At 40.2% G+C, this 16,814-nt stretch overlaps 1 protein-coding gene and 1 pseudogene across 1 annotated transcript in view; both read left to right on the top strand.

Moving 5' to 3' along the window:
• Positions 1-3,266: 3,266 nt before the first annotated feature.
• LOC103102022 (mucin-16-like) overlaps positions 3,267-16,814 on the top strand; it is a 127,549-nt gene continuing 114,001 nt past the window's right edge. The window contains exon 1 of the mRNA XM_056820605.1: positions 3,267-3,403. Coding sequence (XP_056676583.1) covers positions 3,361-3,403 — 43 coding nt within the window. The 5' untranslated portion in view covers positions 3,267-3,360. The remainder of the gene's footprint in view (positions 3,404-16,814) is intronic.
• On the top strand, positions 13,863-15,402 carry LOC100016295 (cathepsin B-like; annotated as a pseudogene).

Genomic DNA, 16,814 nt, shown 5'->3' with positions numbered 1-16,814 from the left:
TTATTTTTCTTGGTATTTTGGGGCTTCTGTGCTTCTGTGGAGTTTGCCATCTCTGAATGTGGAGGATTAGCTTTTCTTATCTCTGTCTGGTGTTCAGAGGCTTTAGTCCTGGGCAGATTGTCGGTTCTATGAGGTTTCCCTGGGTTAAATTGAGTATGCCTCACTGGAACTGGAGTGGAAGGGTCGGACCAGGAGGCCACACTCTCCCCCGGCTCTCTGGGTCGGGTTGCTTTCCGGAAGTTGCCTTCAGAATAGCTGGCCGTGAGGCTGTTTCGTAGGCCTGGGGGGGATTGGCTTCGGCTTCCCAGAGCTCCGAGGGCAGGGACTTTCGCTGAGACTTGGATAGCAGGATCCAGCCCATGAGGCTGTCTTGCCCACCCTGAGGGTTGCTATTGTTTCAGACAAGCCTGCTCTCTGCAGCGGGAGCTCCGAGGGCAGTGACTTTCACTGAGATTTGGATAGCAGGATCCAGCCCGTGAGGCTGTCTTGCCCGCCCTGAGGGTTGCTGTTGTTTCAGACAAGCCTGCTCTCTGCGGTGGGGAGCTCCGAGGGCAGTGACTTTCACTGGGACTCGGATAGAAGGCCCTGAGGGTTGCTGTTGTTTCGACCCTGCTCTCTGCCGGGGGAGCTCCGAGGGCAGTGACTTTCACTGGGACTCGGATAGAAGGCCCTGAGGGTTGTTGTTCCGAGGACCCTGCTCTCTGAGCCCAGCAGGGCTGAGGCTTCCGGGAGCCTTGGACTCTTAGAAAGAGTTGAAGGTTTTGAGGGGAAGGCAATGAGTTAAGATTTGGACATGTTGAGGCTCAGATGTCTACAAGAAACCCAGTTCAAAATTTCCAAAAGGCAGTTTGTTCAATAGGAGTCATAAGACTGGAGGTCATGACAGAGATTAAGGGATGGATGACCAGATTTGAGAATCATCAATATATAGATGATGGTTAAATCTTCTGAGTTTAGTAGAATATTGAGTGAAATCTCATAGAAGAAGAGAGGGGCCCAGCTCAAAGTCTTGTAGGTCACCTACATTAAGCTTTTACGACCTAGATAAGAATCCAGCAAATGAGACCAAAGAGAGTAGTCATACAAGTTAAAGGAGAACCACGAGAGTTGTGTTATGAAAATGAAAGAGAATGGGTTGATGATATCAAAGACTGCAGAAAGCTTCAGAAGAATGAGGATGAAGAAAGGGCCATTAAGAGATTTTTGCAATTAAGAGATTGTTAACAACATTGGAGAGAGCAATTTCACTTGAGCGATGAGGTTGAAAACCAGACTGTAGTTAAAACGAGTGTAGAAAGAAGGAAAGTCGAAGCACCTTTTATAGAGAGCTTCCTCAAGGATTTCAGTCACTAAAGGGAAGAGAGACAGGAGATTATAGCTCTCAGGGACAGGTGGATAAAAGGAAGGTTTTTTCCAGATGGGGAAGTAGGAAATCTGTCATTAGATTAGAAGAGTTTTTAAAAAAAATGAGAGAATGGGAATACTAGAGAGATTCTCTGTTCGATGAACGATGAAGAAAAGAGAGCAGATATTTTGGAGTTTCCTTCAAATTATAAGGGATATAATATATAAAATATAAAATATATATAAATATAATATATATATATATAAAATATAATCTTGTCCTTTCTACCCCCAGTCCTGTGTCTGAGATTTATGTTCTCATTTATTCTTCTAGCGAGTGAGATTGGTGTAGGGCCCTTCACCCATATCCGAGACCACGGATCAGCAAGAGACATGACATCAGTGACCAGTGAATCTACTGCAGGTGCCATGGGTAAGAAAATATTTCTTTTCTTTCTATTATACTGGTATTCATCCTTGCTCTGGGCCCTTGTTTTCCAGCTTTCAAATATGATATGGACTCATCTTCATCGTCCGAGAACAGGAAAGTTTGTGATTAGGTGGTAAGACCCGGCAACTTCCTCTGTCCCATTATTGTCTGCCCAGATGTCATCCTTTGGATGAAGAGCTCATGGAGGATTTTGTCCATTTCTTGTGTTAGTTTGTGTGTATACATATAATTTACTATGATAAAAGTCAGCTACTGGAGGACAGGCTTTTCTATGCCCAGCACCTAAAACCCTGAATGGAGTAGCTGATTCTTAACAAATGATTACTGCTTCATTTTCCATTTAACCTGAGCAGGTATCCGTCAGGCAGTTTGTCTGAGCCTGGATCCCTATCTCATCTGAGGGCCAGATGACAGGACAGATCCATCTACATATCAGTCTCTTCTTATTTAATACTTTCTCATGGTGGCCATGCACCCTGGAGCAAAAGTAGATCCTAATTTCTGTCAGTCTTTTTGTTTTGCAAGTGCTTGTCAAGGACAAGGTGCTAACGTGAGGGGTTGGGGACTCGGGACGTTCAAAATCCTCACAGGCTCTGGGGAACTCTGTCCAAATGGCTCCAAACTCCCCCCCCCCATAATGTCACCACAGGAGATGGACCCTCCCTGGGAACAGAACCTCACACTCCTATCCACGAATCTCTGAGCCCAGGGCCAGGCTCCTTTCCTGCCTTAAGTACTCCCACAGCCTGCACAAGCACAGCTTCCCTTGAGGCTGCTACTTCATTGGAGGACCCAGGGCCAGCCGGCCTGACTCCATAGACTGAGAGAAACCCACAGGCAACACCAACTCCAGCTATCACCCTGCCTCCAGCCAGCACACAGGAAGTTTGCACAACAGCATCTCCCAGTCCTCCTGACACAACCACAGAGGGCAGCAGTGTCAAGGCAGGCACAGCCTCTGTTTCTGATCAAGTGCCTTCCACTTCCTGCCTCTTCCCAAATAAGCATATTTTAAATAAGCTTCCCAGGGAGGGAATTGGGGTGTGGCCTTGGAGGAAATGGGGAGTGTCTGTCCAGGGAGGGTCAGTTTGTGCCTTTCTAAGGAGAAGGGTCTTCCTCCCAGGTCCTTCCTGTCTATAGCCTTCCAATGGGCCACTGTAGGGACTTTTTCTTGGCTCCATATCTGTTGAATTAGTGTCATCTCTCCAGGCTTCCTCAACTCCATGCAAGGATAGTTTCACAATCCCTGTGCTAAAGTGATTCTCCTCTTCTTATTGATGGATTCTGATTCCACTAAATCAAACATATATGGAGGTTGTCCATCAGTGAGTCCGTGCTTTGAAGGGGGAAACTTGGTTATTCATCCTGTGGAGAAAAGTCAGAGAAGCCATGTATTTTTGGTCTCAGCAGATAGTAGCAACAATGTACTTTCCTTTGGGAGTCCTCTAATAATGACTTGACTGAGCTCTGGTCTCCCCTTCTCTCTTCCTGTAGGAGGTGATGCTGGTGTGGTGCCAGTCACACATGCCCAAGGCCATGAAGGACCAGGAAGCACAGGAGCACTGATGAGGAGCCCCCTGACCCCTGTGTCTACTGTTATTCCCACAGGTAAGTAGGTACCTCCTCTCTGTCTTTGTGTTGGAGGTTTATCCTTTTTAGGGCCTTGTTTCCCAGTCTTACAGAGGAAACATGAAATTATTTTAGAGATCAATCCTCAAGAACTCTTCTGAACCTCTGATTGCTTTCTTTGTACAGCCTGGAGAAGAGGAGTTTTAGAGGTAGGAGTGAGGTTCCCACTGCTAAGGTCTTTTATATAATCAACCATAGGTATAAAGTTGGAAGGAAACTTTGAAGTATCAGGTATTATGGATAGCCTCTCATTTTACTGATGTGGATACTGAGGCCTGGAGAAGTAAAGTAATTATCTCAGGGTGACTGGATATGCCTGGAAGGGACCCTCAATAGCCATCTAGCTGGACCCCATCATTTTACATATGGGAAAAGTGAGCTGCAGAGAAGTTAAGTGACATGCCTCATGACACAAAAGTAGAAAGCATCAGAGGTGAGATTTGAACCCAGGACTCTATTATGCTGTAATTCAAGGTCAACAGGAAAAGTCAGCCCTGACACCTCACATTGAATGGCTTCCACTTTGGGGAAGGTTCCTTCTATGAACTCTCCAAGGGTAGAGATGTGTTTTTAAATTTTTATTTACATCTCCAGTATTTAGGATAGGGCTGAACACATAATAAACACTTAGTTGATGGCAACTAATTGATTGCTTTGATCTAATTTATGAGTAGATTTGTGAGATTCAGTTTATTAAAAAAATTTGTCTTCAAAATGTATCTTATACACCTACCAACTGAACTTGCCTATGGAGAAGTGAAGGGGAATGGAATGAGCAATTATGTAATGCCTACTATGTGCCAGGCACTGTGACTATTTTTATAGAAATAGTATCTCATTTGATTCACATAACAACCCTAAGTGTTGGGTTTTATAGTTAGCCCCATTTTTCAGATGAGAAAAACAGAGGCAAGCAATGACTGCTTGATTTTCCCAGGGTCATACAGCTAATGAGTTCTTACGTCAAATTTGAACTCAGGTCTTCCTGACTCCAGGCTAAGCACTATCTCCACTATGCCACCTAATTACTTTTATGGTCCGAGCCACAGAGTTTCCGGTGTCAAGAGTCAGGAATGGAGACAGATCCAAAGGCTCTGCTCTTTAGCAGTGAACTTGGGGAAGGTGGATGATGCAGATATGGGCAGAACACTTTATTTCTATCAGCCTTGACTTGCCAAGAGGAAAAGAATGGTTCTAGGACCTTCCCTTTGAGGCATGATTTCATGACCACCTCCCTAATCTTAGCTTAATAATTCACTTGGACCTTTGGTGATTGATTGCACTTGGCCCACCCATTAAATTCTGAATCCAGTCATTTACCTCTAACTTTTGTCCTTTCTGAGACATTGTTCTTCAACCAGGGATGCTTCTTGGTCACGAGTTTATGGATTGATTCCTACACATTAGCTCTGTGATTCCTGTGAACTGGTCCTACTCTAGTATGGCCTCTGAGTGTTTCCACGAGCTTCTGTAGCCAGGAGATCCTAGAATTGGTCAGAGGTCAGAACTGAAAAACTGGACCTCTCTGATGTTATTGTCTCCACATGGCTCCTGGCAGCCCATCAGCCTGGTGGACAAGGTCATGTTTGGAGTTCTAGATATGATGGAGATGAAGATGAGGAGACAAGTGTCTCTAGATCAGCAGTTCTCAACCTCTCAATATGTAGCAATGAGAATACATAATGCATATCAGGTATTTGCATTCTGAATCATAACTGTAGCAAAATTATAGTTTTGAAGTAGCCACCAAAATAATTTTTGGATGACTGCAACATGAGGAATTGTATTACGGAGTCATGGCATTAGAAAGGTTGAGAACCACTGCTTTAGATAATCTTAGGTGAGGATTGGAGGGAGACCATCAAGCCATTTCCTGGATAAGAAACTTCAAGGAAGGGGAAGTGTGTCCCATGTACCATAAAATCCCTAAAGCATCCTTTTATTAAATTGTGACTGATATTCCCCTCTTAATTTATATTGCTCTTGTTTAATAATCCTTGTTCAGACACCTATTTCCACTAGAAAATCACCTATGTTATTAGAGAAGCTGTATGTCATTCAGCATTGCTGATGAGAAATCAAGCCATATCTGATTGGCATGTTGCTTAATAGTCTATGATGCTTTTCATCTTTTAAAAATTAACTTTAAAATAATTTAATTTAAAGATATGATATTTTCCTAATTAAACCTAGTAACCATTTTCAATATATGTTTTCTGAAATTATTAGGTCCAAATTTTCTCCCCCCTTCCCTTCTGTCCCCCTCTTGGAGAGATGGTAAGTAATTTGAAATGGATTATACATGTATTATCATGTAAAACATAATTCCATATTCGTCATTTTTATAAGAGAACACTCATATAAAACCAGAGCCACATAAACTGTACATAAAATAATGTGAAAGGGAATATGCTTTGATCTGCAACTGACTCCCACATTTCTTTCTCTAGAGGTGTAAAACATTCTTGGTCAAAAGTCCTTCAGAGCTGTCCCAGATTGCTCTCTTTCTGAGAGTAGCTACAACTTTCACAGTTGATCAAATGCAGATCAAAGCATCTCCCCTTTAAATTCCATTCAAAATTATTCATGTTATATCTTATAATAGTTTCTGTTTCTTGTTTCTTCTTGTTGTAAGGTGCTGTCCAGCAGCCCTTACAAGAAAGGAAAGATAGAGGATTGACCCTTGGGGGAAGGGCTGAAGCCCAGGGGATGGATAAGAATGGAGGCAGACACCAATACAATATTACCAATGAGCAAGCTGCACAGATCAAGCTCCAGCTACCTAACTTCAAAGGACATGAGGCAGTTAGATAACCTTAAATCAACAACACGGGAATTAGGAATGAGTATTGAGATCAGCTGAGAGAAAAGCCACTGATCCCTTAGAGCCCATGCTCTAAGTAGGGACCACTCTGGCTAGAGGATAGGAGATTAAGAAGGAAAGGTGTTTCACAGAGATAGAGGAAATTCCATGAGAAAGCTGTTCTTAGCCAGAGGCTAAGCTCCAGGAAGGAGAGGGACAGGTGAAGAAGATAATAAGGGCTGTTTCTCTGTCAGATGCTTGTATTTATTACCATTGTGATGCAAAGGGACTTAATACATATTAATGAAGACACAGTGGATTGCCATTGGTTCAGTTGTAAATTACCACAAGGCAGAGGCATGGATTGTCTCAGTCAGGTGAGCACAAAGAATCCTGAGTTTGTGCCTAAACCTTAGGAATGCTGGGATCAAAGGTCAATGCCTTTCTTGCCATGGGCAGGTCTGAGCATGCTCTTTCCTAAGACAATCCTTACAGATTAATTATTTCCCTTGTGTATACACAGGTGTGGATTGTTACACTTGTCATGGTTATTGTTTGCCTAGTAATAATTGATCTGAAGAGAGCTGTTAAAGAGAGATGAGTGAGGAAAGGTAGTAGTCAAGGTGGAATGGCTCTTGTTGTACTCTCTCACTCTCTTCTCCTGGTCTATGATAGCTGAGGAATATCTCTTGGAAATGGTGACCCTGGGTGATGTGCTGGTTGTAAATCTTGAAATCTCTCAGACTTGTGAATGTTAAAAATTTCCCCATCAGGGAATTCTTAATTGGAACAAATTCCCTACTGAGAAACATTCTCCATTTTGACGTGAGAACTCGCCAGGATCAGAAATGGGAGGACTTCTACTCCAACCGTACTTAAGGCTGCTTTAGGGGAGAAAACTCCTTGCTATGGGAGGACCCCTATTCTACCCATACTTAAGACTGCTTTAGGAGAGAAAACTCCTTGCTAAACAATGAAAGTACTTGGACCCATGCTTATAATAATGCAAGGAGTTCTTTGAGCCAGGCCTGTTTTTAGAATTGATACAATGGGATGCTAGGTACCTAAAAGGGTTGGGCAAGTTTTCTCTTGATGAGATTAGTTGACTCAGCTGTGTTTTCTCTGGTTCAGACTTACTGAGGAGATTAGTCGACACAGCAGCATTTTGTTCTGATTCAGACTTACTGAGGAGATTGGTCAACTTAGCAGGAATTTAGATGGGCAGTCCTTTGGAAAGCATCTACAGTGATTGGTAGATGTAGGGACTTAGGGGAGGTGACATGGGAGAAAAACCCCTATATAAGAAAAAGCAGAATCTCTTGAGGATATATCATTTTGGAGAAATCCTTTTGGAGGATCTCTGATGAGGATCGCTTGGGAAGAATCTCTTGAGAGAGGCTCTGGAGAAGGGAAGCTCTTGGAGGACCATCTCTAAGGAGATCTGGCTGGAGCTCCTCTGAGGGGACTCTGTCCCTCTGGAGGCTCTGGAGAGAGGCCCTTTGGAATTCTCTCTGGTGAAGTCAGCTGAGATGGAGCTGGCCTGGTGTCACTAGAATCCTTGCTTAGACAGACCTTGTGGTGAGTGTTAAAGGACTGACTGACTGATCTTTCTCTCTTAAGACTCAGGTCTAGGCCATGTTGGCTTAAGGCCCTTCATACTTATTTCCTTTTTCTCTCTTTCTTTGATTACTCATTGTATTATTAATTAAAATCTCTGTAAACCCAGTTGACTCGGGTATTTGAATAAATTGGGAATATATTCCCTGGTGACCACCTTATAGTTGATTTAAAACAGGACACTGTAGGAAAACATATTTTGAGCAGTCATAATGTTTTTCCTTGTCTCTCCACATTTTAAATGCCACAGTTTAAGGCTACAACTTATTTTAAATCTCACATGGTATAAGTAAGTTAGGGGAAGGTTTCCCATATTGAGTGATAAGAGGGTTACCCCAGAATTAATAAACACAGTCTTTTAGAATTGTAAGCCTCTCCTCAGTTCATGACTCAGTGGGTAGTCCTGATCAGAATTTTTTTTTTTTTTGCAATGGCTGTTCACTAACCTCTGTGAATTAGCTTCCTCAAAGATCCTTGAATAAATCCCTTTCTTCCAATGTGACTGTGGCTTAAATTGGTTTAATAAATACAAGGTATCTGGAAGTGGGCAGTTCAGGTGGAGATTAGTGGTGTCCCTATATCTAAAGCCTAAGTGTTCCTTCTTTCTGGATACCTTGGGCAAACCAGAAATTCACCTCCCCTTCCCAGTGTCTCCTTAAGATAAACTTCATCTTGGGATGAAGGCAAGATAAGGCAGGTGCTATTAGACTGTGGGGTACTGTTGAGTCTGAGGCCTCTACAGGTCCAATGGGATCTGAATCTCTCTTCTGCTGTCAGGCAGGTATAAATTTCTTCTTGAGAAGTCCCAAAGCTGATACTCCTGGCTATCTTTTAGCTGGCTGTTGGCTGATCACCAGCAAGGCAAGAAAACCTCTTCTCACCTCAAGATCAAGTCTCAAAACCCACCTTTTTTCACTGGCATTCTTCCCCATCCCTGTTCTACAGCCATGTTACTCTGCTTCCAACAGTCTTTACCCATCAATCATGTCCTCTTCAACATTCCATTTCTCATCCTCTTTGCACATTACTCTTACAGTCTTAAATTCTTCCCTTCTTCATAGATCTGGAAGATAAACTATTCTATGTTCCCCAAATTTAGTTATGGTATCACTCATTATATATAAATCACATACTCATTTTGATCTTATCTTGCTATAGGGTATAAGATATTGGTCAATACCTAGTTCCTGCCATAAACTTTAATTTATAAAAATCATTTTTAGTTATAAGTAGAAAATTTTTTTCAATTTTTCATATTAATTTTATTTTAAAAATATTTCTCTGTTTACGTATTTCATTTTCTTTCCTTCCCCTCTTCCTTCCCCCATCCCAAATCTAATAAGCACTTCCACTGGGTTATATAGATGTTATCCCTGATACCACTTCCATATTATTCATTTTTGGAATAGAATACTCTTTTAAAATACAAACCTCCAATTGTATATCTATATAAACAAATGATTGTCATTTGTTTTTCTTCTGGGTTTCTACTCCCACAGTTCTTTCTCTCGATGTAGAGGGGAATTGGGATTGTCTTGTAATAGCAAAGTCCATTATATTGGATTGTTTCACAATGTTTCATTTTCTGTGTATAATGTTCTTTTGGTTCTGTTCACTTCACTCTGCATCAGTTCCTGGAGTTCTTCTACAGTTCCTGGAGTTCTTCTTTGATATAGAATTCCTTTGGTTTATCATTCCTTACAGTCCAGTGTAGTATTCTATCACCATCATAAACCACAATTTGTTCAGCGATTCCCCAATTGAAGGTCACGTTACCCCCCCCCATTTTACAATTATTTGCCACCACAAAGAGCACAACTATGAATACTTTTGCACAAATATTTTTCATTATTATCTCTTTAGGGTACGATTCTAGTAGTGGTATTGCTGGATCACAGGGTATGCATTTTTTTGAAGCTCTTTGGGCATAGTTCCAAATTGTCTTCTAGAATGATTTGATCAATTCACAACTCTACCAGTAGTGCATTAATTTCCCAATTTTGCCACATCCCCTCCAACATTTATTATTTTCCTTTACTGTTATATTTGCCAATCTGTTAGGTATGATGTGGTACCTCATTTTTGATTTGCATTTCTCTAATTATGTGGGATTTTAAACACTATTCCATGTATTTATTGATAGTTTTGACTTTTTTTTTATCTTAAATCTATCTGTGTCACTTGACCATTTGTCAATTGGGGAATGACTTGTTTTTTTTTTCTTTTTTTACAATTGACTTAGCTCCTCATAACGTTAAGAAATTAGGCCTTTGTCAGAGAATTTTGTTGTAAAATTTCCCCCAAATTTATAGCTTCCCTTCCAATTTTGGTTGGATTGATTTTATTTGTACAAAATCTTTTAAATTTAAAGTAATCAAGATTATTCATTCTATATTTTGCCATGTTCTCTATCTTTTGCTTGGTCTTAAATTCAATTTCCCACAGATCTAACAGATATACTATTCTGTGTTCACCTAATTTACTTATAATTTCCTTCTTTATGGAAATTATCCTGGTATAGGGTATGAGATATTCATCTCACACTAATCTGTCTCATACTGTTTTCCAATTTCCCCAGCACTTTTAACAAATAGTGTATTATTGTCTCAAAAGCTGGGATCATTGGGTTCATCAAAAACTATCTTCCTGAGGCCATTTACCCCAAGACTATGCCATTGATCCCCCTTCTATCTCTTAAGCAGTATGTAATAATTAAAATAGTGGAAGACTTAAATTGTGGCAGATAAAAAAGTGTTTGGCTTAAATTGTGACCACAGAAATTATGGTTTCAAGAGTGTCTTGTTTTTAAATCAAATATAAGGTGGTCGCCAGGGAAAAATTCCCAATTATTAAATATACCCAAGTCAGCTGGGTTCTATAGAGATTTTAATTCATACAAATGAGGAATTAAAGAAAGGGGGAGAGAGAGAAAAAGGAAATAATGGGAAAAGATAGGTCAGCCCAGGCCAGCCCAGGCCCAAGCCCTAAGAGAGAGATCAGTCAGTCTTTTATCCACTCACCACAAGATTTGTCCATCCAAAGATTCTAGTGTTCAGAGAGACACCAGTTCAGTTTTGGCCAGCTGCCATCTCCAGAGAGAGAATCTCTGAGACTCTGAGACTCACCCAAGACTAAGAGAATTTTCTCTTATGTCACCTCCCCTAAGTTCTCACATCTACCAATCACAGTAGACATTTTCCAAAGGATAGACAATTCTTAATTCACACCTAAGAAGGTTTGAACTTTTGATTAAGTTCACCCCTGAAAAACCTCCGAGTAAGTTTCTCACCTCTTTGCTCCTTGTAAATTCACAAGTTGCCTGACCTTTATAGGTACTTAGCACCCTTTTGTATTAGATCTAAAAATAGGCACAGATTAAGAACTTTTGCTTTACTATAAGTATGGGTTTAAGTATTTTTCATTTTTCAGCAAGGAGTTTCTTCTCCTAAAGCAGGCTTAAGTAGGGGTGGAGTAGAGGTTTCACATTCCTGATCTAAGTTCCTTCATTATTTAAAATGAGGAATGGTCTTAACCAAACCTTATGAAGTAGGGTCTGAGAATTTTTAAGGTTCACAAGTACTATACTTGATGATCACCACTTTATAATACAGTTTAAGATCTGATACTGCTAGGACTCCATCCTTCACATTTTTTTCATTCATTCCCTTAATATTGTTGATCTTTTGTTTTTACAAATGAACTTCGTTATCATTTTTTCTAATATTATATATTTTTTGATAGATTGATAGCTATGGCACTGAATAAGTAAATTAGTTTTGATGGAATAGTCGATTTATTATATTATCTTATCCTACCCTTGAACAATTAATATTTTTGCAATTGTTTAGATCTAGTTTTAATTGTATATAAAGTGTCTTTTAGTTGTTTTTGTTTAATTCTTGAGTTTGTCTTGGCATATAGATTCCCAAATATTTTACATTATCTAGAGTGATTTTTAATAGAATTTCTCTTTCTAATTCTTGCTGATGAATTTTTTTGGATATAAAAAGAAATGATGATGATTCATGTGCTTTATTTTGTTTCCTGAAACTTTGCTAAAGTTATCATTTCCACCAGGTTTTTAATTGATTTTCTTGGGTTCTCTAAGTATACCATCATATCATTTGCAAAGAGTGATAGTTTAGTTTTATCACAGCCTACAACTTTTGATTTCTTTTTTTCTCCTCTAATTGATGCAGTTAGTACTTTCTAGTATGGTATTAAATAATGGTAGTAATGATGGGCATCCTTGCTTCACTCCTAAATTTATTGGGAAGGCTCATAACTTATCCCAATTTCAGATGATACCTGTTGGTGGTTAGAAACAAATACTGTTTATTATTTTGAGGAAAGCCCCTTCTCTTCCTTTATGTCCTACTGGCTTTTTAAGTAGTAATAGGTATTGTATTTGTCAAAGACTTTTCTGAATGGATTGGGATACTGATGTGATTTTGTGTGCTGTGTTTTAACATAAGTGCTTTGAGTTCATGTGGACAAAAAATTCTGAGTAGGCATCCTAGCACCAGGTCTGTATCTTTGGTAATTAGCATTGCTGTCTCTTCCACACCCCAACTCATGGCTGAGCACCTGCAGCTATGGGATCTACTTGGCCAGAATAATAAACTACAGGTCAGTGATGTTGTCCCAAACACTGTGTCAAAACACCTGAAGCTACCCTTATGTTCATACACAGAGTAATTAGGTTTTGCATACTGATACCCACTATAATACCCAGTGTTAAACCCATTTTAAAAATCAAAGTCTCCATAACCATTGAACCCATCAAATCTGTTGCCTTGCTTTCTCACATTATAATTTCTTGAATTGTCTAAAAACCTATCCCCTAAAATGACTGAGTTTCATTAAGTGACCAGGTTTATTACAAAATAGCAGTGAGGGGTTTGTCTACATTCTCTAGAATTTATAATATGCTATTCTAGGTGCTCTGTAATACTCTTAAGTGCAGCCACTGCTCAATCTTGCACTTCATTAGTTTTTAATTTAAGTATCAGATCTTTGATTTCTTTTGCTAAATTATCTAGGATATTATTCTTTATCTCAGCTTGTCTATCTTTGTTATCCTGAAAAATGTCAGAAGCTACACACCTAAGTTTATCCAGTCCCATCTCATCCCCATTTGGACAGTTGCTTATATGGTTTACATCTTTATCCAATTCATTTCTCAGCAGAATCTATCACCCTGTTCAGGAAAGTAGATGGGGTCTTTCATATGTCTTGTCTCAATCTTTCAAACTTTGACCACAACTCTGGTCTCTTTGAATTATCCTTCATCGTCTGGATAATGGCCTCTCTAGCAGTAATTAAATTTTTGTAACCCACAAAAGAATTATCTTCCCAAAGGGGGTCCTGGGAAAACCAGTCAGCTAAACTAGGATTCCTATGTATATCCCCAATGATTTTCTGTTTTTCCCTTTTTGATAACAATTCATCCATTAACATGTCAAAGTCCAGATAGGTTGGATCTTTACTTTCTTCTTAAATTGTTTTACCATGGCCATTGGTTTTTCATCATAGCTTGGGTTAGGGTTATTGATGATATGATGATTTAAAAGACTCTAAATATGCTCGGGTAAATCTCTTGTGAACTCTTATATTGAGGATCCCAATCTCTGCGGTTATCATTGGCACCTCCCTGAGTGGAAACATAAGGGCAGGATTGTTTTCTAATGCTTGAGTTTCTTGTCCCATTTGGTTACCTCAATTTCTGTCTAATTCCATTGCCCCTGTGTCTTAGCCAACTAGTTATATTACATTTTAATTCTTTTCGTCTTGGTCTCCAGATAATTAACCCTCGGTTTAAGCCCACTGTTTTCTAATTTTGATTCATTCATGACTTTTCAATAGTTACAGATGGATAAGAGAACTTTCAGCATCATAACCATGGATACTAGCATTAATATTCCAAAGGGTAGATAGGATATAACCTCAAGGACCATAAGAGTCAAAACTGTCATCAAAAATACATATGCCAACATCCCTTGGATATATAGAGGGATGGTAGGCTTAAGAAGAGTCCAGGAATAAATCCAATGTTAAAACAATTCAGCCACGTGTTGCTTAATGAGGCTGCCCTGCAAACTGCTTCATTTAACACAGTTGCTGGCTGGCTGACTTTTGCCTTTTGGTGCCACCTAAGGTTCAGTTCACTGAAACTGCAGGTACCAGACAAACAGCTTCAATCTTTCTCCTTCTCCAAAACTGTTATCCAGCAAAGCAGATCTACAAGCTTCTTCTTAGATAGGACTCCTCTTTATGAGGAAAGTAGAAACCCTCTTCAAATGGGTTTCAGAGGTCTCTTCCAGTGAGGTGCGGTGGTGTGGTCTAGTTGTTTTCTGAGAGCTTCTGAGCGGCATTGGAAGGAAGGGTAAATTAGGAGTCCGTTCCTCAAAATGTGGCGGTTCTTGGCCACCCTGTGTTGCCTGGTCGTACTGACCAGTGCCAAGAGCAGATTATCCTTTCCTCCTCTATCAGATGAAATGGTCAACCACATCAACAAGCTCAACACTGCATGGCAGGCTGCGCACAACTTCCTTAATGCAGACATGAGCTACATAAAGAAACTCTGTGGTACCTTCATGGGTGGAGCCAAGCTACTACCTTAGAGAATGATAATGGCTGATAATATGAAGCTACCAGAAAACTTTGATGCCTGGGAACAATGGCCAAACTGCCCTACTATCAAGGAAATAAGAGACCAGGGTTCCTGTGGATCTTGCTGGGCATTTGGAGCTGTGGAAGCTATTTCTGACAGGATCTGTGTACACAGTAATGGAAATGCTAATGTAGAAGTGTCTGCTGAGGATCTGCTTAGCTGCTGTGGATCTGAATGTGGGGATGGCTGTAATGGCGGTTTTCCTGCTGGAGCTTGGAATTTCTGGACTAAGAAAGGCCTTGTATCTGGTGGTCTCTATGATTCCCATGTGGGCTGCTGACCTTATTCCATCCCTCCATGTGAGCACCATGTGAATGGCTCCCATTCTGCCTGTACTGGAGAAGAGGGCGACACCCCCACGTGCAGGAAGAAGTGTGAAGAGGGCTATTCTACTCAGTACAAGGATGACAAAAACTACAGATCAACCCCCTATAGGGTACCTTCAAGTGAGCAGGAGATCATGGCTGAGATCTACAAGAATGGCCCTGTGGAGGGAGCTTTTAGTGTGTATGAAGACTTCCTACACTACAAGTCTGGAGTATACCAGCACGTTGCTGGAGAGATGCTTGGAGGTCACGCCATTCAAATCCTGGCTGGGGTGTGGAAAATGGAATCCGTTACTGGCTGGCTGCCAACTCCTGGAATATTGACTGGGGTGATAATGGCTTCTTTAAATTCCTCCGTGGAAAGAATCACTGTGGGATAGAATCTGAAATTGTGGCTGGAATTCCCAGAACGGATCAATATTGAAAGAAGATGTAACCTGCTGCTATTTGTCTAACTATCAATAGCCCTTTGTGACTTTTAATCTTTCAAAAAAGAAAAAAAATCTTGGGAATGGGAAGAAGGTGAATGTGGGCAAATGAATACTTTTAAAAGACTTAAGTTTGGAGAGATGCTCTTTTATTTATCTTTTGTTTAAAAAGGAAGTTTAAGGAGAGGATTTAGATAAATCATTGGGCTTTGAAAATTTGGTTGAGCTAAATTCTTGTGGGGTCAGCCAGCTCCATTGATAATAACATAGATGAATATTTCTTGATCTGACTCCAACTAATAATGCATGCCATTTCAGTTTAAGTAACTCTGTGAATAGCACATAGCACTGCTGGTAAACAGGCTGTGTAATACACTTGAGACCCAGGATGCTTTCTTTTAAAAAGGCCTTTTTTCCAGGGGTGTCTCCCAATTCCTGTTATCTTGACTCCTACAATTCCCCTCAACATTCATCTTTTAGGAACCTGAAGTCCAGGAACCAACAATGATTGAAGGAGTGGGGGGAGGAGTGTTTTCTCCCACAGGAATAGGGATGGGTTTTTTGTTTTGTTTTTTTAATATTTTGACTTAGGAAGGAGGCAAAGAAATTCTCAGAAATTGACTTGGCTCCCACTTGTTAGGGGTAGAGGGAGGTAGAGTTGTGGGATGGGCCACAAAATGTTAGAATCCTATTTTGTCCCAGTTCTCACTGGTAAAAATCCTATACTATGCTTACTTCTCCTTAGTGCCACTCCACTTTTAGTGCCAGTTAGCCCGAAGCTATTAAAGCTTTGCAGTATTGCACATGCCCTTGGGTCTTTTCTGTGGTGATAAAAAAATAGATTTCTCTATTTTTGTTTAATGTACCTTGATTGATCATACAAAAGAGTAGCCAGGATCCCTTTTACTCAATAGAAACCTGTGCCTGTGGTTTTAAAAGAAAAGCAGTAATCCCTCTTCTGATGTTCTTGGGGGACAGTCGAGAAGGAGCAGGATTATGGTTCTGTCCACAGGAGAAACAAGATTTTGTTGTTCTTGGGAAATCACTGCTTTACCCTATCATGCAATTTAATCTCAGTGTTGATTTTAGTGACTAAATGGAATCCAGGACCCTTGTGCCAATAAAAGATTTCTCGTAAAAAAGCCACAAAAAAAAAGAAGTCTCTTCCCTTTCACCAGCCGAGAGTAAAGTCAGAGAGGCCTGTCTCCAACAGCAGTCAAAGAAAGCAAGCTCAGTAACTGAAACCCAGTGAGTGAGTGACCCAGTCAGAGACCCAGTGAGAGGACATCACCAACTGACAGAACTTTTCTTGTGTTCTTTCTTGTAAATTCTGGTCTCACAAACTGCTTGTCCCCTCAGAGATCTCTTTATCAAATATCTTATTTAATCAACATGTTCATCAATATTCTGTTTTCCTTAGTATATTTTTATTAATTAGTTCATCCCATTCACATTCAGCATCCTAATTACTGTATTTCCCACCATCTTATTATTCCCTTTAGATGCTGCTCTATTCCCTTTCACTCTGATCCTCTGCTTTATG

The sequence above is a fragment of the Monodelphis domestica genome, chromosome 3 (genome assembly GCF_027887165.1).
Source record: "Monodelphis domestica isolate mMonDom1 chromosome 3, mMonDom1.pri, whole genome shotgun sequence".
Taxonomy (NCBI): Eukaryota; Metazoa; Chordata; class Mammalia; order Didelphimorphia; family Didelphidae; genus Monodelphis; species Monodelphis domestica.
The sequence above is the reverse complement of the archived record's forward strand: the minus strand, read 5'-3'. Positions and strand labels throughout refer to the sequence as shown.